Source organism: Capsicum annuum, unplaced genomic scaffold, assembly GCF_002878395.1.
Source record: "Capsicum annuum cultivar UCD-10X-F1 unplaced genomic scaffold, UCD10Xv1.1 ctg3258, whole genome shotgun sequence".
Taxonomy (NCBI): domain Eukaryota; kingdom Viridiplantae; phylum Streptophyta; class Magnoliopsida; order Solanales; family Solanaceae; genus Capsicum; species Capsicum annuum.
This window is the reverse complement of record NW_025839296.1, coordinates 33,248-44,374: the sequence shown is the minus strand read 5'-3', so window position 1 is coordinate 44,374 and position 11,127 is coordinate 33,248. Positions and strand designations below refer to the sequence as shown.

Here is an 11,127-nt window from a genome sequence, read left to right as displayed (position 1 = left end):
TAACAGGTATGTCAGATGAACTGTCTGTTTGTGAATAATAATAAGTCAAAATTTAGCAAGTATTTGTTGTTTTCTTTCTTCGTCTCATTTACATGTATAAAAATTTACATCTGGCCCTGCCATTGATTCTTGTATTCTTTACTTCTATGACTTTTTACGCTCCTTATTTCAGTTTTCTTGTATTCATTGAAAGGAATAGAAGTTGAATTTACTTTGATATTGACTATTGGAAAATACAATCATGGAAATAGGAAAAGAAAGTAAAAACAAATAACTCATCTGTACATCAAACAATAGTCATCCATTGTTTAATGAATTGTTATTCAAAAGTTCATAATCTGAAGCATAAATAATACGGAGTAAAAGTTTCTTTCATTCTGTCCTTGTCAAAAAGCAGAACCCGTCCCTGCTTCCCCTAGCTCTTCCAACATGCTCAGTTCACACCTCCAAGTTGGCGAGCTGCTGCTATGCCTAACACTTGGAGTTTTCTGCTACCGAACGCCAGCGACTTCAAATGTAAGTCTCTCTTTGAAACATACATGAAATTGGCAACCTCTATACCATATGCAAGTTATCCGATATCTCAGTTTTTCTAAATCTTTCCAGAAATATCATCATCAAAAACATGTGAAATCTCTTCAGGTAATAATGTTACCGAGGAAGTCCAATGCAATAAGAAGTGGGATACTCGTAGTGCAAAGAGTTTGAATTGTGATGTAATGTGGTGAATTTATGCCACCAAGAATCAGCCACCGATAAGCATTTGGAGGTGCGAGACTGCTGTTTCTAATGATCAAGATGTTGATGCAGCATTTGGCCTCATGTGCAACAGTAAGTGTTTATCGAAAGACAAAATTGGTGCATTTTTCCCTCCTGTTTCTAAGAAAAAGAATTTTATCGATAGATTGCACTAGGTAAATGGCTATTACCTCCTTCATCGGTATATTGCAAGTTGAATATCTCCAACAGGTGCAACATGGCTATTGGCCTCCTTTACTGATGAGCATGCTTCTCCTGTTCCTTTGTCAAGAATCCTCAAGGTCCGCATTGTTGATTCTCACAATTAGAAGTATTTACTCTTTCCGGGATAATGGAGGTTCTAGGTTAAATCATCCTAGTTAATTCTTTTCCGATTTTGGCTTCTAACTGTGCCTTTTTTTCTGCAGGTGGAACCTTTAAGTTCATTAAATATACGATTGACGAGGTTAACAAAAAGAAGTCTGTTATCTATTGGTGCTACTCAATTAGAAGTGAAGCAACTTTTACTCATATACACATCATGGAAACCATCACCTTAGAGGGATTGCATCACAAAGTTTAATGCAGGAAGGTATCTATTGCTCGGAGTTATTCAAGTGGTTAGAGTAGCGCAGATATATATCACCCTGCCAGCTGCTCAAATCATCCAAGAAGAATCCGGTATCTGTTTTATGTCGAATAATACGTGTAGGAACTCTTGATATACCAATAAAAGAAATTATGTGCATGAATGAATTTTTGATAGGATAATTTTTCGTTTGGAATTTTGAACATTAATAGTCTTTTTTACCAGAAAAAGTGATACAGATACATTGGTTCATGCTTTTGCTTTTGTTACAATAGTACAGTAACATAGCAGTAACTTGTTTTAATCTTTGCGTTCGCACAGATGGATTCAGAATTTGAAGTATAGGAGTTCTTACCGCAACCTCAAGTTAATACGATAGTAATTGAGTTCATAATCACATGTTTATAACTATTTAGTTGACATGTTAATACATATAAAACGATCTGGAGAAAATCTACAAGATTCACGTGAAGCCATAGATTACGCTGAAGATTTGCCTTTGGCTGTCCAAACCTCTTGTGTCTGAAGTCCCATCTTATGTGGCCAAAGCAATCGTTCAACCTCGATTGGGATACTAATTCAAAACGAAGCTCTGATACCACTTTGTCAAAAACCCAACGAACTTTAATCACAAAAGAAAGATCATGAAGTGAAAAGGTTGTGGACCACGTATAAGCATTCATGACGCTCTCTCCTCAAACATTTGACCAACTTGATTGATAATAAGTGTTTGTTTAACAACTTAACTCGTCGTAAAACACTAAAATACCTTCTAGAAGTTGAACAAATGGAATTCCAGTACTCAAATAAATGAGGGTTCACATAAATCATAAAAGAGAATTACAACTAAATTCAACCATACATGACCAAATGTATATTACAACACCATTTTACCAGAAGAACAAGTCACTACAGAAAATTAAACTGATACAGAATGATACAAAATAGGACATACAGTTAGACATGCCCCCTCCCACCCAAAAAATACATAGTAGTCCTTAGTGATACAGCACAACATGAAGAGTTTAAACTCATTATTTGTGACTAATTTCTGCAAAGCCGCTCAAAAAAAGAGTAAAATCGATGGCTCACGAGCTTCAACCCCACCATAATGAGTATTGCAACTGCACAAGGAGAAAGATCAGCACGGAACTGATACCTGAAGTCATTTCTAAGCAGAAGCCAGAGAGAAATTCCCATTGCTACATGGAGTAGATGATGTATCTTCAACAATAATCCAAACAAAACCAGGTGTATAGAACCTCCTTCCTGACACTGTCCTGTATATGTAAAGTTTCTCAGCGGGGCAACTTTCTGGCCTCGTATCCGGATGACCCCTCTCGTCTATAACTTCAACATTAAGCTCTGGCAACTTCTGCGCTAGCAGCTGACATGCTTCAAAACTTACTGAACAGTTGGACATCCAAAGGGATCGCGTTGTCTCCAGCTTTGCAGCATTGGCCAACAGAGCCTCGTCGCCAAAGGGGCAGTCTCTAATCTCCAACTTACGGAGGCTCTCACAAGCAGAGAGCACGTAATGAAGGCCTAGATCGCTATCCCCTGCAAAAGCTAAGGAAAGCATCTCTAACTTCTTAGCATGGACCCCAATGTACTCAAACACACAATCAGTAAGTAGGCCAGAAAGAGAAAGTTGACGCAATTCCTTGCAGTGTTGCACAATGGCCCCGAAACCAGCATCAAGTGGTTCAAGAGTTGAGTAATCAGGTGTTTGAGGCTCGATAATACACAAACGAAATCGGATCATATTAGGACGGTTCCTTGCAATAGTAACCAACGCGTCATTTGTCATTTGGCGGCAGAAGTATAAAACTGACTGTACCTTAAGGCAGCCCACTGAGATAGCCACCAGGCCTTGCTCTGTCAAGGATACATTTGGTCCCGGAGAAAATGGATCAGACGGGAACACCCTAATCTCTTAAAGTTCCTTACAAGAGTTGGCAATCTCCTCAAGACCGCTATCTTCAACGTAATCTAGCACCTGCAATCACATTCATATACATCAGAGCCACTGGACAAGAAGAACTTAAAGACTTGAGGAAGCATCCAACTCGGAGAGATAAAACGCCAATTGCCAAAGTGTAGGATCAACAATTAAATAACTGAAAAATCTCTAGTCCAGATAACAACTATGCAACAGTAAGTTATTCTCCATATGGTTGACCAGAAAATTATTCTAGAATTTACTTGACATCAATCCTTTAGCTACGTTATTTCAGTATGCAACAAAGCTTATCTACACTGTTCGTTTATTCTGGCTTTGATCAATAAATAATCATCTTAAACTTTTGGTTTAGCCAGTTTCTGTCTCTTTTTCCCTTTGCTAGATTTATCTTCAGTTTCATAATGTGGACTAATCATATTGGAGTCGTGATGTTGAAAACATCAATAGAACGGTTGGTTGACAATTGTTTGGATTAAAAAACAATAGACTTTTTCATTTGTTTTTTACAGAGATCTAAAAGGGAAAATATAGCTTTCAATTTTATGATTTAGTGTTATGATCCAAAAGGAAAAGGAATAATTATGTGTAGTTGGCGGGGTTCGAAGCGAAAGACATGAGTTTTATTTGAATTTTGCAGCTTGTGAATGGATGGCAAGGATTGAAAATAACTAAAAAGAAAGTGACGATCATGTGGCAGGATAGTTACAAATACCCATCAGAGGAGAGAGACAAGTAACAGAAAATTGGTGCTCATTCTTCTCCTCTTTTTCCTCTAATTTTCTCTCCTTTCTCTTCTCTCCCAAATCTCTTTCTAATTCTTATCTCATCTAAATCTGCAAGTTCTCATGGATTAAATGGCTTTCCTTCCTATCCATTTTCAGTTATAGTTTTCATTTTCATTGTATTTGAGACCCATTTGTCTATTTTTCGATTAATGAGAAAATCCGAAAATTCCCAAAATATTCTGAGTTGATTTAATCTTCGTAAACTAATTTGAGACCTCAGTCGAGGTCATAACAAGTGGTACCAGAGCTCAGATCGGGCGATCTGTGTGGTAAGGATGGCAGAGGGCACTCGCTGGAAGTTGACTGATGAGAAGCTAGCTCGTCATGATGAAATGCTGGCAGATCTGTTAAACTCACAACAGGAGGTAAAGAACATACAAGTTGGAATACAAGGGATACTAGAATTGATCCTTGATCGTTTGGGTGCTTTGGAAAGGGGACCAGCAGGCCAGAACATTGGCATTGGACTGTTGTCTAATCCAGCTCAGGATGTAAGAAAAAGGCATCCACCAACTCCAATTTTGCCACCGAAGTGGGAACTACCTCAATTCGAAGGTCACGAACCTAAGGTATGGATTCGAAAATGCGAAAGATATTTTATGCAGTATAGAATTATTGATGAGAATAGAGTAGAAACTGCTGCACTTTACTTGAATGGATCTGCTGAGGTGTGGTATCATTCATTAGTGTTGAGTCGAGGAGTTGTGAATTGGGTAGATTTTAAGGAAGAATTGATCAGCAGGTTTGGCGAGATACTAGTTGAAGATGTAGTGGAATAATTCAATAAACTAAGCTAAACAGGTACAGTTGACGAATTTCTGGGCAGATTTGAAGATCTAAAGGCACAAATACTCATTAGGAACCCAGCCCCTGAATGAGGCGCACTTCTTATCGAGTTTCATAGGTGCCTTGAAGGAAGAAATCAGATTTGCTGTCAAGATGTTTAAACCAACCACAGTAAAAGGGGCGATTGAAAAGGCTAGGATGCAGGAAATGGCTATTGAGGCTGCCTGAAGAAGAAACAAGTCCGCTATCAAAGGTAACCAAACGTTGGTCAATGCTGGAAGTAGTGCTAACACTCAGTAACCCTGCTAGTAGGACTAACACCTTCAGAATCAGTCCTGAAGTGTATGACTATAGGAAGGCCAACCATTTGTGTTTCAAGTGTGGTGATAAGTATGGGCTTGGACATATCTGCAAGAAGAAACAACTCAATTGTTTGGTGGGAGAAGTAGAGGTTGTACCTATACTAAATGATGAAGAACCTGTGTTAGGTGTTGTTGAAATCCCTGAGAAGCCACCTGAATTGTTAATTGAAGGTGTGCTAGAGCAAGAGATACAACAAGCTGTGTGTCTCAATGCTTTAACTGGCCATAACAGAGGAGAAAATACCATCTTAGGGGGGGGAACTGTGAAGAAGAGGCAATTATCCTTGTTGGTTGACTCAGGTAGCACACATAGTTTTATTGATGAGCACACAGTTCAAGATACGGGTCATCAATCTAGCAATTGTCCACCAATAAGAGTGACTATGGCAGATGGTAATTATGTACTGTGCACTTCACATTGTAAGGGATTCATGTGGAAAATGCAGGGAAGGTCTTTTCAAGAAGATCTACTTATTATTCCTCTTGGAGGTAGTGATATTGTGTTGGGAAATGACTGATGAAAAAGCATAATCCTATCAAATTTGACCATGAAAGGAGGTGTGTGACTATTGGTAGGAAGAGTAACAAGCTGGTACTACCTGGTTTACCTAAGGAAGGTAGTTAGAGTATGACATCAAGCAACTCTATTAGCAAGATATTGAAGAAGGGTCCGGCACCCATGGCTCATTTGTTAATGATGACCACAGTTCCACATGAGGTTCAATAGACCATTGATTCAGGCATTCAAGAAGTATTGAATGAGTATGAAGAAGTGTTTGCTGAGCCTAGGTCCTTACCACCTGCTAGAACCTTGGATCACTCTATCCCTCTTAAACCTGGGGCTATGCCAGTCAGTTTAAGACCTTACAGGTACTACTACCATCAAAAGGATGAGCTGGAGAAACAAGTGAAGGATATGCTTACTAGTGGTGTGATCCAGCATAGTCAGTCCCCTTTCTCATCACCTGCTCTCTTGGTCAAGAAGAAGGATGGTACATGGAGGTTTTGTGTAGATTATAGAGGTTTGAATGAAATTACTATCAAAGACAAATATCCTATTCCCATAGTAAATGACTTGTTGGATGAATTATGCGGTGCTACTATGTTTTCTAAAGTGGATCTCAAAGCTGGTTATCACCAAATCAATATTAGAGTAGAGGATGTCTTTAAAATAGCTTTTAGAACTCATGAGGGACACTATGAGTTCAAGGTGATGCCCTTTGGGCTCACTAATGCTCCAGCCATCTTTCAAACTCTGATAAATCATATCTTTAAACCCTTCCTGAGGAAATTTGTGCTAGTATTTTTTTATGACATCCTAATCTACAGCCGCACCATAGATGATCATATTCAGCACTTGAGAGTAGTGTTTGCTACCCTTAAAACTCACTCATTCTTCGCAAAGAAGTCTAAATGTTCTTTTGGTCAGCCACAGGTGGAGTACTTGGGGCACATCATTAATAGAGATGGAGTAGCTACTGATCCTCAGAAGATTAAGGCCATGGTAGATTGGCTTAGACCTGTAACACTCAGAGCTCTCAGGGGGTTCCTCAGTCTCACTGGTTACTATAGAAGGTATGTCAAGAACTATGGTACCATCTGCAGACCTCTTACTGACTTGTTAAAAAAAGACTCCTTTAAGTGGAATCCAGAAGCAGAGATAGCATTTAAGGCACTCAAGGCGGCCATGAACAGCACCCTTGTGTTAGCTCTTCCTGACTATACACAGGAGTTTGTAGTTGAGACAGAAGCTAGTCATGGGGGCATCGGGGCTCTTTTGTCACAGAAAGGTAAACCAATAGCTTATTTCAGTAAAATGTTAGCATTAAAGCATAGAGGGAAGTCTATATATGAAAAGGAATACATAGCACACCTAAGTGCTATTGATAATTGGAGATATTATCTTTAATTTAAGCATTTTAAAGTGAGAACTGACCATCATAGCTTGAAGTACCTACTAGAACAAAAGGTGACTTCAGCTATGTAGCAGAAAGGATTGACCAAGCTCTTAGGACTTGATTATGAGGTTCAATATAAAAAGGGAGCTGAGAATAGGGTAGCTGATGCCTTGTCCAGGCAGCAAGAAGGGAAATAGAGGCTCAAACTGAGGGTCAGTTGTTGGCTATCAGGACATGTACTCCTGCATGGATTCAAGAAGTGACAAAAAGTTATACAGATGATACTCAAGTGCAGAATATTGTGACACTACTGGCAGCAGACACTAATGGACCTAGCTTATAGCATTACTCAGCTGGATTTCTCAAAAGGAAGGGTAAGGTTTATATAGGATCAAATGGCATCTTGAGACAAAAGTTGATTTCCTCATTTCATGACACACCACTTGGAAGTTATTCTGGACAGTTAGGGACATTGAAGAGATTGACACAGTGCTTTTACTGGCCAAATATGAAATTGATGGTGAATGATTATGTTTCCAGTTGTGATATTTGCCACAGGAACAAGGATGACAACTCAGCTTATCCGGGGCTCTTGCAACCACTGCCAATCCCAAATCAAGCTTGGAGCCATATCAGTAGGGACTTTATAGAAGGCATACCCAAATCTATGTCAAAAGATGTCATTTGGGTAGTAGTTGACAGGTTCACTAAATATGCTCATTTCCTCACCTTGTCACATCCTTTTACTTCATCTACCATTGCTAACCTATTTTGGAAGAAGATTTATAGCTTGCATGGAATCCCCGACTCCATAGTTACTAACAGGGACAAGGTATTTGAGAGTAACTTTTGGCAGGCATTGTTTAAGCTGATGGGAACTCAGTTGCACTTTAGTTCTTCTTAGTGATGGACAAACTGAAAGAGTAAATAGATTCCTTGAGAATTATTTGAGGTGTATGGTGGCTAATAGGCCACATCAGTGGAAGCAGTGGTTAACAGCTGCAAAGTGGTGGTATAATACTAATTTTCAAACTGGATTGCAATGTACACCATTTGAGGCTTTGTATGGTTACACCCCTCAACAACTATCTGTTGGTCCACTCTTGGAGGACATAGTGCAAGCCGTTGAAGATGTGGTGATGTGGAGGCAACAATTTCTACAATTACTCATGGACAATTTAACCAAGTCACAAGCAAGAATAAAGTATTATGCTGATAACCGGAGGACAGGGAATCTGCAGTTGGCGATATGGTATACTTGAAACTCCAACCTTACAGACAAACTTCTTTAGCTTTGAGAAGAAATCTCAAACTTAGCTCCAAATATTATGGACCTTATACAATTACTTCTAGAATTGGTTCTGTTGCCTACAAGTTAGCACTGCCACCTAAAACCAAGGTGCACCCGGTGTTTCATGTGTCCCTCTTCAAGAAGAAAGTAGGTAATGGTGTAGTGGTTCAATCTAGATTGCCTTCTACTGGTTCAGATGGCCAATTCTTAGTTCAATCAGTGGCTATTCTGCAAAGACAAATAGTGAAGAAGAATAATACAACTGTTGTCCAAGTATTGGTGCAATAGTCTAACCTTCCACCTGAAGATGCAACTTGGGAAGATTATCAGTTTCTGCGTGATAAGTTTCCCAATTTCGATCCTAATCTTTGAGGTCAAGGATTCCTTGAAGGGGAGGGGTATGTTATGATCCAAAAGGAAAAGGAATAATTATGTGTAGTTGGCAGGGTTCGAAGCGAAAGACATGAGTTTTATTTGAATTTTGCAGCTTGTGAATGGACGACAAGGATTGAAAATAACTAAAAAGAAAGCGACGATCGTGATGAAGCCACGTGGCAGGGTAGTTACAAATACCCATCAGAGGAGAGAGACAAGTAACAGAAAATTGGTACTCATTCTTCTCCTTTTTTTCCTCTAATTCTCTCTCCTTTCTCTTCTCTCCCAAATCTCTTTCTAATTCTTATCTCATCTAAATCTGCAGGTTCTCATGGATTAAATGGTTTCCCTTCCTATCCATTTTTAGTTATAGTTTTCATTTTCATTGTATTTGAGACCCATTTATCTATTTTTCGATTAATGAGAAAATCTGAAAAATTCTCAAAATATTCTGAGTTGATTTAATCTTCGTAAACTAATTTGAGACCTCAGTCGAGGTCGTAACATTTAGAGCAGACTTATTCCTTGTTAAACAATGGTGCATATATATATACATTTACTGTTTAATAAATAGTGCATATGACACCTGTTTCTTTTTAACAGACCAATATCTACTGTATCAAAAAAAAAGTTCAAAACTGAATTTAAAAGTATTTCAAATCCTTAAAAAATACCAAAAACTGAATTTGAGTTTTTGAAATATAGACAAAAGGGAGTGTAACGCCCCGCGATTCGGGCTACAATATAGACCATGATTTTGATGCATTGCGAATTCCGAAGCCATAAAATCCTATGCCAATACGGAATGTTAATTATGGTGTAGCATGTGAATCCGCTCCAGCCTGAATTTAGACCATAGAGGTCCTTCAACTCAAGGACGAGTTGGAACTATTTAAATCGACTAAGTTTTAGTAGACGTTGTAAAATGTGTTAGCTTTCATCGACCATAACTCTCAGTATATGTCGAATTAGGAAGCCTACTACATGTCAAATGATAGGTATTCGAGTTAGCTTTCCAACGATACCAATTAGCCTAAAATCCGACACCCGAGCAAGAAGTTATGACCTTTCAAAGTGATAAGCGACGCCTAACCAATCGCCCATGGCCACTGGAAAGCATAGGCGATAGCCTAGGCGGCGCCTATGTGAACGTAGGCGATAGCCTAGACGGTGCCTATGTGAACATAGGTGATAGCCTAGGCGGCGCCTATGTGAAGATAGGCGATGGGATGGAAGGCGCCTATGTAAGGAATTATGGTGAATTAAACACTCCGTGTTAAGGACAAAGTGGTCCTTTTCCACCCTTACTTAGCCCTAAAACACGAGATTTAGTTCCAAGGACCCCAAAATACATATTCTTTCATCAAAAGTTCTCAAGATTCTCCTTAGGGTTTCAAAAAAATAAAAACCCAAATAGTTCAAGACTTGACCGTAAGTTTTCAAAGATAATTACATATTTGGATTCACCAATCCGCAAGCTTCAAAAAACACCTATTATCCTTGGAAATAGAGGTACGTGGGGTTATTCAAAAATCTCATGGGTGTAGTTTTATGAACATGCATGCTTTTAAATGGGGGTTTTCAATCAAATGCTAATATCTTGCTTTCAATATGATTTCTAAGTCATTTTCTTTATGTCATGGAAATTGTTTGCCTATATACTTCAATGGTTGAAACCATGCATATGTGATTTGAGATTTTCCATGGAAGTTTGATAAATATGAATGATGAATTGTTTTCAAATTTCCATGATAATATTTCAATACTCCATATTATATTGTGATCAACAAAAGAGAGCATGAATTTGAAATAAATATTGTTCACCACTTGTAAATGATGAAGCACCTTGGATTTTACATGATTATACATATGTGGATGTGATATTGATGACTTGCAAGTCGGGTATGACGATACCCTACAGAATACGATACGTGATTAAATTAAATGAAATTTGAATGCATTGATTTTACATGAGAAAGGTGGATGCCCGAAGCGTTTGAGACACAAGGGCTCATCGCTGGAATAACGTGTTTGCTGACACGGAATATTGGTACCAAGCTAAGCGATCTATGTACTTGACTTCATGTCATTCCCAAATTGGGACTATATGTAGGAGCCCGAGCTAAGTGATCTTGGGCACTACCATTGGGTCGAGACACCATGCTGTGTGGTCTTGAGTGTCTCTCCCTCACTTACACTCTAATCTCGGCGGCAACCGAGGTTTGACAGTTGGTGTAAATTATGTAGGGTATTCCACCTAGCTCAGTTGCATTTCATTATTGTTGAGAAAAACTATTGCATTACACCCATGTGTTTTCAAATGATTTGATACGAAATTGT

The 11,127-nt window shown here is 38.7% G+C and overlaps 2 protein-coding genes and 1 long non-coding RNA gene across 3 annotated transcripts; 2 read left to right on the top strand and 1 right to left on the bottom strand.

Moving 5' to 3' along the window:
* The first annotated feature begins 210 nt into the window (after window positions 1-210).
* Window positions 211-973, top strand: LOC124891241. Its single transcript, XR_007049595.1, has 3 exons — window positions 211-516; window positions 643-831; window positions 905-973. It is a non-coding gene; the product is annotated as an uncharacterized LOC124891241 (long non-coding RNA).
* A 1,124-nt stretch (window positions 974-2,097) lies between these two features.
* Window positions 2,098-8,931, bottom strand: LOC124891239 (protein TRANSPORT INHIBITOR RESPONSE 1-like). Its single transcript, XM_047403042.1, has 2 exons — window positions 8,707-8,931; window positions 2,098-3,326 (listed from the first exon to the last, which is right to left on the bottom strand). Exon 2 carries the CDS (start codon window positions 3,135-3,137, stop codon window positions 2,499-2,501), a length of 639 nt encoding a protein of 212 aa, XP_047258998.1. The 5' UTR covers window positions 3,138-3,326; window positions 8,707-8,931; the 3' UTR covers window positions 2,098-2,498.
* Window positions 3,851-9,596, top strand: LOC124891240. Its single transcript, XM_047403043.1, has 3 exons — window positions 3,851-4,644; window positions 8,900-9,019; window positions 9,113-9,596. The coding sequence occupies exons 1-3, from the start codon at window positions 4,351-4,353 to the stop codon at window positions 9,125-9,127; spliced, it is 429 nt and encodes a 142-aa protein (XP_047258999.1). The 5' UTR covers window positions 3,851-4,350; the 3' UTR covers window positions 9,128-9,596.
* Window positions 9,597-11,127: the final 1,531 nt, after the last annotated feature.